Raw genomic sequence first — 18,213 nt, 5'->3', positions numbered from 1 at the left:
TCTTTCCCTCTGCCATCAGACTCCTAAACAGCTGCCAGGAGTTTATTACCAGGAAATACGTCATGTACTGACAACCTGTACTGTTTACATTCTCAGTTTGCACATGCATAATTGCACATTGACTGCTGCACATGCTGCTCCCATGCAGCATACATTCTCTTATTATATCTCTGGATTTGCTGCTTAAAATGCCTTAGATGTTGTTACTTATTTATCTACTTTATATTTCATTTGTTTTTTGTGGCATTCATGTGGACGGCAAAGTAAGAATTTCATTGTACAGGGAAACACATTTGACCTACTTTGTGGAAGAAATTGCTTGATAGAAAGTCACTTTCGGCCTTTCCTGTTTAGGGGTTGCCACAGCGAATCGTCACACTGACGACTTGCATGTTGACATGTGGCATGTGCCGGATGCCCTTTCTGACGCAACCCTGATTTGAACCTGGGCCGCAGCGGGGAGAGCGCTGCGCCTTAACCACTAGCTTACCAGGGACGGTCGAGAAACTGCTTGATAATGGACACATAATTGCATAACTTTGCAGCAAAATGAAATGAAAGAAAAAGAGGTCAGGCTACAACTCTCTCGAGTGTTCACAGAGATTTGTGACAATTGTGCCTTCTGCAAAAAAGCATCAAATAAAACCATTGTGACTACAGTGGTTCTCAGCAGAAGAAGAAAACAATGCAGGACGAGTTACAAAGCCTTTATCTTAAATCCATAACAAACGCTCATCTACTATCAACAAATGGTTCAAAAAATTACTGTTATAGCTCCATGTTATAGCTGTCATTTAGGTCATGTCAGGACTGGAACTTTTGTACCAGAAATCAAATCTCTTCAAGCAAAGCAGCTGCACTGCAGGAATTCACCTTCTGTTGACCTTTCTCTGTTGCTACACACAATATTGTGCAGGTTCCTGAGGCAAAAATAAAGAATGAGCTGGGAACCAGATCCCACAAAGAAAATGCTGGGGAGAAAAAGGATAAAATCTTACAAGGGGAATGTTACAGTTTTGTGAAAAACCTCATTTGGATAGCATTTACAACGGATATAGAGCAGCTATAGCTGCTTCATTTTCATTGTTCTCACATTACTTACTGAATTAGCATGAATTAATAACACTGACATGCCTTGTAGCTGGCAACATTTGTCAATTAAACAGGAGAATGTGACATTAACTCCAACTGAAAAGCTAATCTTGCTCAAGTGATATTTTCATTAAAGAACCTCACACTGCACTAAACCATGTAATAAGTAAGTGAAAGTACTAAAAAAATCAATTTAAACTGCCAAGCCAAATGGTTAAGAACTGAGCCAAATCGCAGTAGTAAGTCTAGCAACTCGCAAAACAGGAGACAAAAAACACACAAACAAAAACGAACACGTTCCCAAAATGTTGCATGATATAAAAAATAACAATTCTGTGCTGTAACCCCTCCAGAGCTGTGCCCTTAACAAGGTGAAAATCCTAAGTTAACCTTCACACCATGTGAGACTAAAGTAAAACCCACTCTAATGCATTTACTTTAGTTGAGTTGCATTTTCAGTTTCCTTGCAGGTTTCAACCTTAATCCTTAGAAAGGAAAGAAAAATCAGTTTTCCCACACAAAGCTAATGAGTACTCTGGCTAAGTGAATGTCAGACAAAAAACCTCATATCAGTCATATCAGAGATTATCTGATTTTGAAATGAGAATTTCAGTTCATTGGTGTTCAGGCAGTCACTAGAACACTGGGAATCATCCTCCGAGAGCCATGAATTTCTATGCCAAATTTATTGGAGCTCTGACAAATGTTTGCTCTTACCAACCAAAACCTACTGCAGGTTTTGTTTGCTCTTACCAACCAAAACCTGCAGCAGGGGCAAAATCACAATCACACTATAAAAACAATCTCTAACCTTGGGTCATGTAGACCAGGCTTCCAGTGAGCAGAGCCACACAGTTGGTGGGCTGGTGGTTGTGCAGGTACTGAAACCCCCAGCCCCGGACGTAGGACTTCTCGTACATCAGGCGTGACGCGTTGCCGATCACCCGGAGGAAACGCTCCTGTTGGCTCTTGTTCAAGTACTCATACAGGAAGTCGTAAGCAGTGGCAAACCCTACCAAAGAGTGTGCCAAAGGAACTTCATCCCAGGGGGCATCTTTGACCAGCCTGCAAGACAGATAATATCACAAGACTGAAGGCGAGGCAGACATTCGTGGATCATAAAAACAAAAAGGTAAGAAGATGAGAATGTTCACCCTTTAAATAAATCCCTGGTGAATGCTACATCATGCAAAGCCTATGTTTGCAAAGCCTTGAAAGTAATATACACATACAGTAGCTGTAGACCAGCTGTTCACTTTGAAAGTAAAAGTATATATATCTGTTGAGAACTACAACAAAGCTGCATTAAATCTAATCAGTTTGTTTAGATTATCCATGGCTTGACAACTGTTCATTTTGCACTGCATTAGTCTACACAGTGGTATATGTCTAGCTAACTAATATTAATATGACTATATTACTATAAGGGAATGAGTTCAGTATCTGTAGGCATCTCAGTACCAAAACACCTTATCCTGTTGCTAACAGACTGGGTACTTCTCACTAATTGTTAGCAACAGTGAAGATGACAAGCAGCAGTTGTCAGGCCAATCTGATCTAAATGTGCTGTTTGGATTCATGCAGTTTGTTTGTTTATTTTGAACAATGTTGCATTTTCTTTGACATCCCTTAAATAGATATTAAATGTTATCAATGCCATTTAATGTCCCTTTAATTCAATAGCATATATTTATAATTATTTTTTTATTATTATTTTGTTTTCTTTATGACACCTGCCAGAGACTATACAATACAACTGGGTGAACAAAATAATGTACTGTTGGGAAAGTAATGTTGCAGGGCTGAATCTTGTGTAACTGTATTGTTACCTCTGCCAAGGAGGCTAATGTTTTTACCGGTGTTGATTTGTTTGTTTTGTACCAAACATAATTCAGAAAGTAATGAATGGATTTTGGTGACATTTTCCAGGAGTAGGGTATGGCCCACAGAACAATTCGATTGTCCATTTTGGTGCTGATTCAGATCATAGCCAAGATACACAAATTTTTTAATAGCATTATGGGGAAACTGAGCTGCGTCGGTGGAGGTTTGCACTCTCTGAGTGTTGACTCGTCGCAAATATTTCTGATTTACCTCTTGATAGGAACTCTTTAGCTCTGGTTTAACTCTTCAGAAACACTACCTTCTGAATGTTTCCCTGGAACTACAGCTGCTCAATCAGCTCTTAAAAGTAATTAAACACATGACTGAGTATTTAGATGTTTTCATCCTGTGGGTAATACACTGGGCCTCATGCAAGAACATTTTTGTTGTCTTGTCCTGAATTTCAGCTACATTTTTCTGTGAGGCTCTTGTATGTTAAAGAATTACATCAGGTCTTGACCACGTGTGAATTTTGTTTGATCATACCTAAGGGAAAACTTGGGTAAGTACAATAAAACCAGTGAATACCACAAATTCTCTTAAATATTTTGTACATGTCACTTGTAAACAACCTAAATGTTTGACTGGTTATTACATGAAGACCATTGTTTTGCCTTGATAAGTGTTGAGGCTTAGTTGAAAACCACTTCCTTTGTGATCATGCAAATGAAAACCTAAAATCTTCTTTGTTACAATTTGCCCATATGGCAAAAAGGAAAACAGTAATGAAATTGCTGCCAAATCACTGTTGGACTGCATACTGAACTGTGCCAAAGTACACAAAATATCACTCCTCTGTGTTTGCACAGTGTGTACAAAGGAAAAAAAGGAGCAGGCACTAGTATGCCACAAAGTAGGAGCTCCAAGTCGGAGCATGGTTCGCAGCATTGCTGCAGACATAATTGAAAGTCATGAACACCACAGCTGACTGAAGCCCTCAGAGGTTCAGTGACCATAGTAAAAGTGCAGCCAAGGATTAAACTCACAGCATATTGTTAAGACATGAAAACACATGTGTAATGGCTTCTAAGTTCTGTGCCTTGGAACGCATACTGGTACTGTTCTGCAAATGGCACTAATACTGCACATCTAAGCAACTGGAAAATCCCCTTCCTCCTCATCCTCCTCCTACAAGGGAACTTAGCAGCCATGTAGCAAAATGAGAAAGATTAAGCTGCTACACTGTGTAGGGGTCACGTGCAGGCATTCAGGTTTATAGCCGATACTGAAATGGAAATTTACTAACACAGATTTGATGTAATCTTACAAAAAACTCCATAACTAAAATGTTACCTAACAGCAGCACAAGTAGAGGAGACTGGTAAAGGCAGTGGACACAGTAATGCCAGTATAATTAGCTAACATACCAGATAAACTAATGCTTTATTACTTATGAATTCTACAGGAAGACTTCCTCTTAATAATGCACATCGTCTGACTTTAAGCATGGATTTTCTCATAGCACAATCAAAGATGTAAAAATGATCAAACTTAATCTGAGACATGCACATTCATCTTCCTGTAAGAACTATGCTAGACGTCATAATGAAACTGGTTTAAACAGATCAAGCATTAAAGGTAGCAGGTTTTCTTCTTTAGTTCAGTTATGTTTACAGTCAGTATTTCTTACTAAAACGCACATGTGTCCTGGAAGCAGGGCAACATGCTTCCCATAAAACACTTGCAAAGCTGCTTTCTTAAAAATCTTTTGTCGGCTAAGCGTCTTCTTTCTTGCCTTTGATTTGCTATATTTCCTGCCAACAGCTGTTGACCAGTGGAACCAGAGACATGTTTTATGTCATACATAAAAATGGAAACCATCCAGTAGTGCTCCACAGGGTACCTTTAACCAGTTGGGTATAGGATGCATGGACTTGCTAGAAGCACTGTGTATACAGATGAAAAAAATTGCATACTTGCAATAGTTACAAATGTAAAGGCAAATGAATCTGTGCACATTTACTGTATAATTGTTTGTTTGTTATTAGTATGTGGGGAACAGGGAGTAGAAGAACTTCTTTTACTTTTTTCAGGCATTTCTACACAGTTATTTAAGAAAAAATAGATGCTGTTTATCTGTGGGAACTTTGCCTTAGATAATTCTAACAATTAGAGCAGAGTGTGTTCAGTCACTGTCTGGTCATCAGCTCATAAGTGAACATTTCATTTGCTTTCATTGGGAGTACATGTTCAGCAAACAGCTGCTAAACATATTTTCTGGAGAACAGACCTGTCAGAGCAGAGTGCATCTTTACCAGAGCTCTGAGAAAACTGAGAACATGCCGGAGATAAGACTAGAAAGCCTCTGACGTGTAGGATTTATCATTAATACTTTATCTAGAGTTCTATTTTCTCTGTAAAGTGCTGTTTCAAATGTCTTTAGTAGAAATTTACACAAACTGTTGCACATGGCCTCAAACCTTACTTTGTCATATGAGATAATAAAAAGACAAAAAAAAAATCTACCAACTAGGCTGAGCGGCCATCCTCTCCATGTAGTCCTTGGCCAGGTTGAGGGCCCCGGCCCGGTGGGGGTACAGCAGGCAGAACATGGACAGAACACCCAGGTTATTTCCATAGACCTCATTCCAGCGGGCACTGAATTCTGTGGGATTCCACGGTGGCAGGTACTCCTCCGGGTGCTCCAACATGGTTTCCCCAGCCTCGCGGATCCTGCTTGCTATGTCCCGATGAGTCCCTGCTGCTCCATACTGCAGGCCCTCGACATCCCCCTGACTGAAGTACAACATGGGATGCCCATCGTAGTTGCCTCCCATAAAGTGGATTCCTCTGCTGGGGTCCGCCTCCGCCACCACCACCTTTGGGGGGAGCAGGGACCACAGCAGAATTATGAAGAAGACTGTGGGGGCCCCACGGGTGTGGGTTGTCATTGTTTCATCAGAGAGGGGACTGTGGCATTGCCAAAGGAGCTCAGCTGAGAGGGAGCAGTGGAGGAAAGAGAAGAGTTTGAGAAAGCCGGCCTATATTCGCCACAGCTTTTTCCTACAAAAGCCCTGCATTCCTTGAATAATTGGATGCAGCTGTAATTCTGATGATGCAGGCTTTCCATACTGATGTAGGCCATTACTAAGCAGCACAGTTAAGAAGTAATCATAGCACTGTCAGATAACGTTATTAAAACATACACACATGGTTGACATTTCTTGAAAACTGTATAGTTTTATAGCCATATAGTAAAAAAAAAATTCACAGAGACCCCTGTGGCATTTACTATATCCACGCCACAGTCAAATGTGTGGAGATTGTGTTACAGGTCTGCACACAGCATAACCTAAGGTTCACTGCCCAAGATTTATGTCCGAGTGGCTATTGAGAGACAAGCCTAGCCATGCACACCCAGATGTCCAGACCTGGACGCCATAAATGGCCCGTTACTGCTGTAACATTACTCTGGTCTGCTGAAACAAGCTTGAAACCGAACTGCTGTGCTTCACAGAAAGACAACAGCTGGCCTCACATCTTTCTTCTGAACATTGGAGTAAATTCCATGACCTTAGTGGAGATTTTGGCAAAGGCCTGGTGGAAAAGCATTTGGTAGTGATTTAAACGATGTCTAGACTGAAGTCCATTCTAATATGTGGGTGCTGCCCAGGGTGTACATGTATTGTGCACTATGTTTAATAAACTAAGAGATGTACAGAATAATGGTTCAGCTTGCCTAAGTTACTTTGGAGATTTGACCTTAGGAGGGGTTACATTCCTCTGTGGTGAACAGGAGGATGGTCGGCATGTAGAGAAGACAAAACCATCAAGACCCTGTTTATACTGGAGGATGTAAGCCTGAATTAGACTGACCTCAACTTGCTTTAGGCTATTTCACTAAATACACTGGGTATTCGGATAGCGACTTACTGTATCTTAAATCTGAGCTACCAAATGGCACTTAAAGACATTTGAATCAACTGTATCATCAGGGCCTCCGCTTAAGTTCTAGAAATACTGAGGTTCCATTATTCATACTGTTTTATATTATAAGAGGTTAAATTCTGATTAAAAATCTAGCAAAAATGCCAAACATAAGGTTGCAGCACCACAAATATGGGGACATACAGGTCACTGTACACCAAAACAACCAGACACAAGGACAGTTTCTTCCCCATAACATCACTCCGATGAACACGTAACCCATTACTGTACAACACGACAGCAACCCTCAGTGCAATGCACTGGTAAATTCAATGTGAAATGTGTGTATATACAAGTACTGTATATTTTATAAGTACTTTTATTTGCTTTTTTCAATTTGTTTCCTCAACGCACATTTCTTCTTGCCTACTTGTTGCTTTATGGAAGAACATTGTACATGCACACTAAGAGTCATACCTGGCCAGTAAAGCTGTCTCATTTGTTGAGTTTCTCGGTTTGATAGCATTGTAAATTAAATAGGCTTATCTTAAAAAGGGTATACCTATGTTTATATACCCCAAAGCAAGGTATAATGTGTGCACCACAGTTAATACCAAGCTCTCATTCTGTGCTGAGCTATTCTGTGTAAGCCTTTTGATTTGAGCATATCAAGTATAATGGAATCAGCTGGTAAAATATCCACCATGTGTATGATTTTAAATGAAGAATATACTCCGACATTCTGTGTCAGAACAAATAATTGGGACTGTTATATGTCAGTCAACACTGGCACAGCTGTAAGAAGCCCCAGGTTATAGTTACTGATAGAAGGAAGGGACTCCTCCCTTTACAGATAGGGTCCTGTCGCGGGGTTAAGATCTTATTTTAAGCTTTTCAAGATTTAGGCTATACAGTACGTTTTCCTTTACCAGTCTTTAAGTTTTACTAAGAAACCGCATTCACACTCGTTTCACTCTTCTTCAACAAATGGTGACGTTATTGTTATTATTATTATTTACAAGAAATCAGTTCGTTGATGGTATTGACTTTCTAAATCTGCTCACAAAAGCAGCCTTGTTCCTGTCGACGGCAAAAAAATAAAATAAAAAAATAAAACACTCGGAAGCAATGAACGAAAAAGACTTTACCTGTCAGAAGCGCATTCCCGCCTTTTTAGCCACCTCTTCTCGTCACGGCACTGCTTTTACAAAGATTATCAAAGTAGTTCAATTTTTTTGAGGAGCTAAACAAAGTGTGAGTGTGGAGGGAGCGTCATGCCGACGACTGGGGAGGGGTGGCAAGGGACGGAGGCTTAAAGCAGACCTAATGAAGTGCCCGCCCCTCTCAGCGAGCTTAACGGGTTACTGCAGGAAACAAAACCAGCTTGTTGTATTCTGCTATACAGACAAAAAAAAAATGGCTCTAACCATCAGGGGCGACTGTGGTTCAGTGGGGGAGAGCAGCTGTCTCCCAACCGGAGGGTCGGAGGTTTGAATTTCGGTGCCTGTGGTCCACGTGTCAAAGTGTCCTTGGGCAAGACACTGATCCTCCAAGTTGCCCCCAATGATTAGAGCCATCGGTTGAGTTGGTGCCGCAGATGGCTGCCTCGGTTCTGTCCCCGAAACAAATTCCTTGTGTGTAACATACTTGGCCAAATAAATGTGATTATCCTTTAAGTACAAATCAAATAAAATTCTCCCAGAGTTCATTTCTGTGGCTTTTGGTTGACATTATCATGCTGATTTGTGTACAAGCGGTCAGTTTTCTAGTAAATTCGTTTTTAATAAGTTATTTGATAATATAAAAAGGGGTGTATTTCAGATGATTTGACAGCTTTGAATGGCAGTCCGATGCCATCACCCTACTTCTGGTCACTACTGTGCAGAATTTGGCTGCATAAAAAGCAAGATGACAGCCGCTGTATTTTAGCTTCACTTTTGGATAGGGGAGACTAGATTACCATTTCATTTCAACTGTATTATCAGTGTAGCGTATGTACAGTGCAATGTCTTTGCTGAAGTTAGCAAAGAACTCAAAAGAGAAAGCATCATGTAAGAAAACTGTAGAACATTTTATTTCATTGACAGTACTTCAACACTTGAACACAGAATTGAGCTTTCCCTGTGTTTTCAAGAACCTAAGACCACAAATGAATCCAACATAAGGCAAATGTACATGTCAAATTTTCCAGGTCTGATGAGAAAAGAATACAATCACTACAGCTGTATGCATAAAACACTTGCACAGACAGCACAAGTAATAATTCATTCTAGATGACCAATCTCACATCCTGCACATGCTGACAGCTGTATGCTGCTAACTGTCAATATATTCTGTTTTCACGATGAGATGATGGTCATCTTCAAGGAACACTGACATTTGGGAAATCCTTTTGTTTAAGGAAGCAGACTGAGACCAGTAACATCTTTGTGTGCTTAGAATAGAGATACAGTAGGTCTGGGATGTTTAGTGCAGCTTAGCACAAAGACGGGCTAGCAGGCAGCTACCTATAAGGCTGGCTTAGCTGTCTGAAGTATTAAATAAAAACCGGTTTTATTTAAACATGTTGAATTATGAATGAGTTTAGAATGAGCTTATTTCTGACCCACAACAGCTAAGTGCAGTGACTATACGCAGTAGTTTGATATTGAAACAGCAGTTCAAACGTAGAAAACAGCATTCAGTAGCCTGTGTAACCATCTATCTGAAACTAAAATTCACAGTGTATAAGTGCACAAGTTTACCTTGTGTTCCAGTGAGGGGCCTGCCTCCTTTGATGAAGCAAGTAAACTAGCCAACTGTGCTGGATAGATGACACCAACCCAGTTTAAATGTAACACAGAAGTTGTGGATGACGTTTAAAGTGTTTGCTGACTTTGTGCAAATTATCAAATTAATTATTTGTTACTTATCATTCCTTACAGCTGTTAATCAAACTTGACTTTTAGAAAAATAACAGCCTCATAGTATGTAGCTTCTCAAATGTTCTCTCCACAACTTGATCCTCTTCTAGGTTTACACCTGAATCTTCTAAATTTTGGGAGCAAACTCAAACAGAATTAGAAACCTGTTCAACTTTGACATATATTCATTAAATCTCAAAATAAGAGACTCAAACTGACTTAAGGACAGTCAAACTTGATCTAAATAGACTCAAGGAGCAAGCCATGAATGATAGATATTAGCAACCACTTGGATCCGCCTCTCGTTTGCAGATAGCCCTAACCCTGGTAAAAAAAAAAAAACATAATGTGTATGTGACTCTTGCTTGCTGGCTATCAGGACAAAACTATTTGTAACATTGTACTGAGTTTTTCCACTAATGCTAACCTATGCTAAACACTTCCCACATAATGATCTTCTGTGACAGCAACAAGTAAACCTTTGCAGATTTGTCCCAAACTGAGTGTTCCTTAATAATATGGCACAACTTGTCTATGCACACCGACAAAATAACCATTCAGAAGTCAGTTAAAGCATATCTCAGTCTGGTACTGCATATGAATGAAGCACAAGTAGTCAACATTTTTACACAGTCACTCAAAGAGCACATGTCACAGTTGCACCAAAAATAATACAGAGAACACCTAGCATAGTTTTCATCAACCATTATTATAATTATTGTTTCCCAAAGCTGCCATTTGAAACAGCCAACACAAAGGACAACATTGTGCTAGTTCTTTGAGCGACAATGACCTGAAGATTAAAACCTTCCACAAAACTGACAAGGGAGAAACATTAGACCTCATTTTAAGGTTACAAAAATGCATACAGTAAAACTGAACTCAAAAAGAAGACTTCACAATAACATTTTTATACCGAAATACTGGCACAATAATTCCAAAGGATTTTTGGGGACAAACACACTGTAACCATCTGTGTTTTGCTTACAGTAGAAAACATTCTTGAGGTAATAACTTAAGGGGAAACAGTAAAATGTCCAGGTTATTTCAGAAAACTGCAAAGAATTTAGATTTTTAAACAATCTACCATAGAAAATTATAAGGAGCTTCACGCAAATAATAAAAACACAACATCTTTTATTATTATTGTACAGACACACACTTATTTTGTCATATTTCCATATGTAGGGTACACTAAACCACGAAACAATGTTCAAATGTAGGAGTTATTACAGAGATACTGTGGCTTACATTCACATGGTTTCTCTGAATAGGTGAGGAGTGTATGCTTCTTGTGCTCCACAGATGGCAATGGGGTCAGGTGGGACACTATAGGCAAAAATGGAGGCACATTCCTCTCCTAAGGCAGAGGGGTAAGGGAGGACTTTTTTAAACTTTTCACTTTTTCTGTTTTTTTTACGACAGACTCTCGCACCTCTTCAGCAAGGAATCCGGGGGTCTTGGGAAGTAGCCAGTGGTGCAGGGCTTGTCAGGAGAAAACCTGGGAAATTTGTAATCCAGAGGGAGATCTGGAAAGGGTAAGATCAGACAGGAAAGTCAAGTTTAAGTTATCCAGTACACGAACAGGCTGCCTGTATGTTTATTGCACTATTAATGCTTAATATCAACTGCAGATGTTCAGGAGTAATAATTTTTTACGTAGAAGCACAATTTGTTCTACACTGTAGGTGATAGTCAGTCCAGGAACGAACCAGTGCTTAATCTTATACCTCTTAAAAGCCAACTCTGGTATAAAAGATATGGGTTTTTCAGTGGCCAGTGCCGATAACTGTAGAGCGGGGAGGCTGACTGATGACGTGTAACACTAATACTCAATTGTTGTTTTTCTTTTTGCAGATAAAGTACAACAATTTAATAATAACAAATAAGACATATTTTCTGTATTTAAACGAACATTTAATTAACACAAATTATGAAAACCTCCATATCAACCTCGTGCACAGACATCGGCAGATACCGATGCCAATTATCTACAATATTGGCCCAATTAATCTACCAACCAATGAATGTGTCTATCACTAACAAAAAATGACAAATTCTAGATCTGCAGACTTACAGACGTTGAAAAATATGACAGCTGAAGAGTCACAGAACAGCAACACTATATTCACTGGCCTTTAGAAGTGATCAGAAAATGCATCTTACAAGCTAGTTTGTTTCAAGCAGACTGACACCTTAAAGCTGTCTGACATGCGTTCCAGCCAAACTGTGTTGTGTGCAGTCAGATTTCAATCTGTACCCCCGCACAAAAATCATGCACAGATGGTCACGATAACATCATTGATAGCATCCTCATCACTGTTACGCCACAAGACGCCACAGTTGAGATTTCCTGGTTTGTTAATACTGATATTGCTCACTTTGAAAAACACTGAACTGTCCATATGAGCCTTCACATAATCTGAAATGCAAAAATGGTGGCCTCTTATCCATCAGAGTCCAGGCTAAGGACCACGAGTCTAAAGCTTTCCTGTCAGGGCACCGTTTAGCAGAGCTGGAACATTTTGCTTTATTTTGGATCTTCTCTTTTGCTTTCTAATCTCCAAGCAACCACTACAGATCTGCAAAATTATATTCATGTTTGTCCAGTGTTTTTTTTTCTCCTTCTACATACAGTACCTGCTATGTGCTCAACACTAGGAATGGCCATGGTGCTGTATTTGTGAATGCAGTGGCAGCACCAGGTCAGTTTCTGGCTCTCCTCGTCCTCTCCTCCACTTCTATGAATGTCGACAAAGTAAGATCCCCACTGGTTGGACACAGCAGAGGGTGACTTCATGCCCTGCTCCTGTTGAGACAGTTGACACACAAAACAAACTACCGTATGTAACTGTGTGTTATGACTCAGACACGTGCAGACCTGATATTAGGAAGAGAAGATTCTACCCAGAGCAAAGGAAATACAGGGAGACTTCAAACCAGCATTAACCCAGGCAGCTCTGAGACTTATTTTCAGAACTGCAATGATTTCTGAGAAATCACTCATAGATAATCACTCATACTCAGCAATCCTCATGACACCATGATGTGCTAATCAAAAGATAAACTAGTGCTTTGCACAATATCAGGAAATGTTGCAAAATAAAGACCCTGCAAGTAAAATGTTATATACCAGGCTGTTATAGAGATTTACACACATCTAAAATTAATATGTGAAAAGGAACAAAATACATAATTATGTATTAAGATTGGGAAAAAATAAAATGCAACATGCTGAAGCTCAAACCTTGGATGTAATTTACCTCAGATGACAAAGATCAAACTCATCACAAACTCAAAAACCTTACATGCTGCTTTTTCTTTTACCTACATACAGTACGCTCTGTGCAGTATTAAGTGCGTGCATGTAAATTAGACCAAGGAGTTGTTCTTTCTGGATCCTGGTCTTTCTGGCCAAAACATATGCTGACTCCTCACTTTTGACAGTCAGGATCAACATCCATGTGGGTAATATTCTTATCTGCTCTGTGAGAGGGAGGGCAGAGTACTCCCTCTGACTTAACATTGCCACTCACATTAAAGAGTAAAAGAAAAAAAAGGGACCAAAACTGATGTGGCAGAGCCTATAAACTCGACTAGAGATGAGGGAGGAGCTACAGAGGTCTGGGAAGTTAATTTCTCCAACTTCAACAGACTCAAGTGGTGTCACTTAAAGAGGAGCTACAGCCTAAATGTACACATATTCAACAGTTTGGTGGTAGTGACACTGATGTAGGTCATTTCTCCAACATAATTCATATTGTGTGTGGGGAAAAAAGGCTTTTTCTGCTCAAATCTTGCTATAGTTCCTGTCTTCTTGGATTTGAAAGTTCAGTTCAGCTGATTCCTTTGGCCCCTCCCTCACTGTGAATGTCAGCACAGTAAGAACATTTATCAGATTTCACCTCGCTCCTTCTGGGGCCACAAAATGCTTTATACAACTTTGTTCATGCACAATATGCAGTAGTATTGCAAAGCACCTGCAACAGATTTTGACGTGTAAAATCCACAGATTTGCCCTTTAAAGTGTCATTTTTACATGCTGGAAGTGAACATGCCTGTTATGTTGCATCTTCCAGCACAGCTTTTACATTAACGTGCAGCAACATGTCTGCTTTTACATGATTCTCCATCAAATCAGAGTGTCAGTGCTTTCTGGCAGCCAATATATATACACACAAACACACACTCAATGATGACAAAGACTCTTGAAGGAATGCAGACAGCCACAGAGGGTCACAGAGGTCAGGGTTGTGTTAGGTGGACAAACAGGAACTTACTTCAGACTTGCCCTTTTTCTCCAGCGGCTCCACTTGGGCCTCATTGGACATTGCTGCGCTGCTCTTCGGAACACCCTCTCCCTCCATTTCCTCCACTATCATCACTGTCTCCCACTTTCCAAAGCTGCTGGCAGGGAACATGTCTGACCTCAAGCTATCCCCAAAATACACTACCTGCAGGGTGACAGAAAAGGCAGCTTGTTTACTGTTGGCTCCAACACAACAGTTTAAATGGTAACATCTCACTGGATTCTTTTCTCAGCAGCTGTCACAGCCAGTAAGGCTGGCATGTGTCTTATGGCCCCTCAGGGTGAACCAGACCAGGTACGGCATGTCTGCAAAACTCATCACAACCTCTTTGATCATCGCATCACGTTTGCACTCCACATCTGGAAATCTTTGATTTTCTACTTCTATGATGTGAGCCTTCCTTTGTTTTTGTCTTCCAATCCTGGGCTACCAACCGTGGCTCTGCTGGCTGCAATGACTCCTGTTAAATCCTCAGATTGATCAAGAATTAACTTCAGAATGCATTTTTGGACAGAAAAAGACTGTGGACTTTGGCGCTTTTACACTGAGGCTACACTACAAAGGGATCACTCCATAGCCAGTATGGAGAGGAGGAACGGCTACAACACTCAAAACGTATTTCAGCAGGCACAGAGCCCTGACTGTTGTGTGAAGATGGCTCTGAAATAACTATGCAAGCCTATTTTTTAACTTTAATATTCTAGTTTTGAAATTTGCTAGCCATATCTGAATGCAGTGGATACAATTTGAGGTACAGCTATACAGCATTTGCCCCGCTGTGCCTTCCACTGGATTTCATTCATTTCCAAACAACAAAACCAACAGTCAATCTTAACAACATCTGAAGACCTGGACCTTGGGCCCACTAATCTCTGTGCAACTCATGTAAACCTTTTCTGGACATCACAAACAGGGATGACTCATGTTTCTGATTGGGGGTTTGTGTGTTTGTGTAACTTCATCTGACTTCTCTACAGGTGTTAAAAGGCCATAAACAGGATGTAAGACATTCCAGGAGCAACCCTTTCCCCTTGCAGAGCTTAGCTGTGTCTCAGCCCGCCCCTTCACGTGCACACCGTCAGGCTAATTGGGGCTGCTGATGGCTGAGCCCAAGGGGACAGGGCTGCAGGAATCACATTTCCACCAGATTTTCCCAGACCTGGCCACATCTGGCCCTCGTTCCCCCCAAAATGCTGCGGCTCCCATTGCTCAGCAGTGCTGCTGCCAGAGTCAAGGGATAACTGTGATAAATATTTACAGAGGCCAAGGATTCCAGCACAGAGACAACATATCACAGAAGAGACTCACTGTTATGCCAGCCTAAACCAGTCTGGGGTCTGCATAAGGCAAACCAGTGTGAAGTGAATCAGACTGCAGGCCACAGTTAAATCAGTGGGGCAGACGTTCCTCTGTTGCTTCTCTGCACATAACATAACATGGCGCTCTCCACTTGTTCTTTTATCCTTAAACTTAAACAAGACTTGGTGTGCCACAATGCAGCTTACATCAGTGTTATCAGAACGTTCCTCAGCAGCCCCACAGCCTGCTGCTGGGCAGAGTTCTAACTGTTACTGAATGGATTCAAATCAATTCCAACAGTATATAAATCTTAACGCTTTGATACAAAATGTATAAATAATGCATGTAGCAGTAGGCCTAGGTGTTCCAGCCAAGATGTTTCTACTCCCAAGACCTTTATTGGAACACAGTAAAATATCCTGGATGTACAAAGGAGAAAGAGAAAAAATAAAACAGTGACGGGCGGGACTGATTTGATCTTAGTTACACTATAAAACGACTTAAATTAAAAAATGTGCCAAAGTTACATTAAGCACTATCTTTGGTCTTAATTAGACATCTCTAATGTAAACGGGCTGGTGCTAGTGAACCCATTACGAATCAACAGCCCAACTTCAGCTCAGTAAAGCCTTCATCAGCTTTCATCTCATTGTTTTGGTTTGTTCCTGGACATTTGACCCAAAACAGCATTGCAATAAAAACATGATGGGCTGTGTTGGTTCTGGTACAAGTGACAGGAGTGGTGTGGTTACAACGATGGAGCTTTCCAGATTCTAAGACCAGTTTATTATACTGTAAGGAAGGACCATACTGTTCTAGACAGTCACATGAATCATGATAAGAAGCATTTTATCCTTTATTTCAATGATCACTAGGTAAATAGTAGAAACAGGCTGCCCATGTTACCATGTGATCCACCAGGGACATAGGCTGTGACAACACCATTGTGTCAGTAAAATAAGTGAAGGGGCAGTGTTTTTTCACAGTGTTGTCAGTCTGATCACAGTGGGTTACATTAATTCCCCAGTGAAATGACAGTGGAGACTGCTGAAACTGAAGCTCAGTCAATCAATCAATCACCTTTATTTGGCCAAGTATGTTACACACAAAGAATTTGTTTCCAGTACAGAACCGAGGCAGCCATCTGCGGCGCCACCTCAACTGATGGCTCTAACAATCTAACCATCACTTACACCCTAGCTTATTTGAGTTATGACAAGCCCAGTTTTTACTACAGTATCAGCTGTATACACTCACTGCAAATAAATGATGACCATGAGCTGATCTCGCTTGGAAAGCCTCAGTCTTAAAGTAATAAACCGTCCAAGTGAAATTCTTCTAAATAAACTTTAATGGCCAGTAAATGGAAACTGAAAATGTTTAGCATGCAGAATAAGAAGTCGTTTCCAACTGAAAAGGGAGTGTCCAGTGTGTGTGGAGGCCAGAGGAAGTGTGTATGCTGGTGATTGTTTCTGCCAACGTGGCAAAATTCATGAAGAGAAATGGAAGAGAGAGCAAGAGGAGAACATTTCAGGATGTAGCTCATGCTGTCTTCATACATAATACGTCTCCAGTGTCACTATGGGGAGGAAGACAATCCAGATGAGGGGAGCATTCCATTAGACTGCCCCCTCACATTAAATAAAGTACCTGAAATTATAGCTGAAATGATTCCCCATAATACTATAATACACAAACACTAAAATAATACAGGGGTTGTACTATTAGAGATGTCTGAAAGGCAATGCTTCATTAAATGATAATAGATTTGATTTTATTTACCCAAGATAAAAGATTTCTCTGTCCTCAATACACTGAAGGTGAATGGAACTTAATTTGTGCTGCACAAAGTTAATAAATGGGACTGAAAAGGAGAAACATTTTTTTAATTTTACTGTCATTGTGACACATACAACGAAATTTCGCTTGGAGCCAAGGGCCCCAGCATTCGTACGCGCCTCCATCACAGGCAAGTTGGGGGGTTTGGTGTCTTGCCCAAGGACACTTCGACATGTGGACTGCAGGCACCGAGATTCGAACCTTCAACCTTCCGGTTGGGAGACAACTGCTCTACCCACTGAACCACAGTCGCCCCCAAGACTATGCTACAGTGGACATGTCAGAGACCAGGGCTCCAGTGGGATGCCTCTGTGGCTCACTGCTGAGTCCATGCTACTTTCTCTCCTCCTACTGTAGCTTTAAGACGACATATAGTCTGGGCTTGTGGACTCCCATGTTTTATCAAGTCATCACTCAGAGGAATGGTTCAAGCTGAAGCTAAGCCCAGGAAAACAGAGCTGCAGCCATGCAACGGGGCCTTCATGAGTCCATTGTACTGCACACTGTGTGGGGCCCAGAGTGCACACAGAGGAGGGGGCAACAAGGCAGCATGGCAAAACCCCATTTTATCTCTGATCCAGTACAGTTCAGCTGAGTCCAACAGATAAGACACTAGTTTTAATAAAACTAGGAAAACTTTGTTATTAATTTATTTGCATTTAAAACAAGATCAAGTTTGCTATAACTTTAGGACTGTTTGACTACACTATTTAGGATCAGTACTGATTTTTTTTAACTAAGACATGATATGGCCTTGACTTGGACTGAAAGATCCAGCACCATTTGATATTTTGGAGACTAAATTATCCTTCCTTTTAAACTGTCAGTAAACTAAGCTTTTTCTCAAAATATCTATGACTCACAATGAAAGTGTTACTCCATGGGCTTCCAAGAAAACTATTAGGAAATAACAACCCATGAAATAACTTTTAAAAATTCAACCTGTTTTTCAGTGGCTTGCTAAAAGACAATTCTGTTATCAGCTGTGATAGCACTGAATCCAAATAGCAGCACAGGAA

At 40.6% G+C, this 18,213-nt stretch overlaps 2 protein-coding genes across 4 annotated transcripts in view; both read right to left on the bottom strand.

Annotated features, from left to right (window-relative positions):
* The window catches only part of dse (dermatan sulfate epimerase), a 33,437-nt gene extending 25,194 nt beyond the window's left edge, over positions 1–8,243 (bottom strand). The window contains exons 1-3 of one of the 2 annotated variants that reach the window (XM_020612921.1): positions 7,992–8,239; positions 5,443–5,911; positions 1,904–2,157 (exon numbers count right to left, since the gene is read on the bottom strand). In XM_020612921.1, coding sequence (XP_020468577.1) covers positions 1,904–2,157; positions 5,443–5,867 — 679 coding nt within the window. In that variant the 5' untranslated portion in view covers positions 5,868–5,911; positions 7,992–8,239. Of the gene's footprint in view, positions 1–1,903; positions 2,158–5,442; positions 5,912–7,991 lie in introns of both variants that reach the window. The other variant, XM_020612922.1, reaches the window with a different exon arrangement.
* Positions 8,244–10,577: 2,334 nt separating this feature from the next.
* Positions 10,578–18,213, bottom strand: part of nt5dc1 (5'-nucleotidase domain containing 1) — a 76,129-nt gene continuing 68,493 nt past the window's right edge. For both annotated transcript variants that reach the window (XM_020612886.1, XM_020612887.1), the window contains 3 exons: positions 14,027–14,200; positions 12,387–12,555; positions 10,578–11,275 (listed from right to left, as the gene is read on the bottom strand). In XM_020612886.1, coding sequence (XP_020468542.1) covers positions 11,163–11,275; positions 12,387–12,555; positions 14,027–14,200 — 456 coding nt within the window. In that variant the 3' untranslated portion in view covers positions 10,578–11,162. The remainder of the gene's footprint in view (positions 11,276–12,386; positions 12,556–14,026; positions 14,201–18,213) is intronic.

The sequence above is a fragment of the Monopterus albus genome, unplaced genomic scaffold, assembly GCF_001952655.1.
Source record: "Monopterus albus unplaced genomic scaffold, M_albus_1.0 scaffold128.1, whole genome shotgun sequence".
Classification (NCBI taxonomy): Eukaryota; Metazoa; Chordata; class Actinopteri; order Synbranchiformes; family Synbranchidae; genus Monopterus; species Monopterus albus.
The sequence above is the reverse complement of the archived record's forward strand: the minus strand, read 5'-3'. Positions and strand labels throughout refer to the sequence as shown.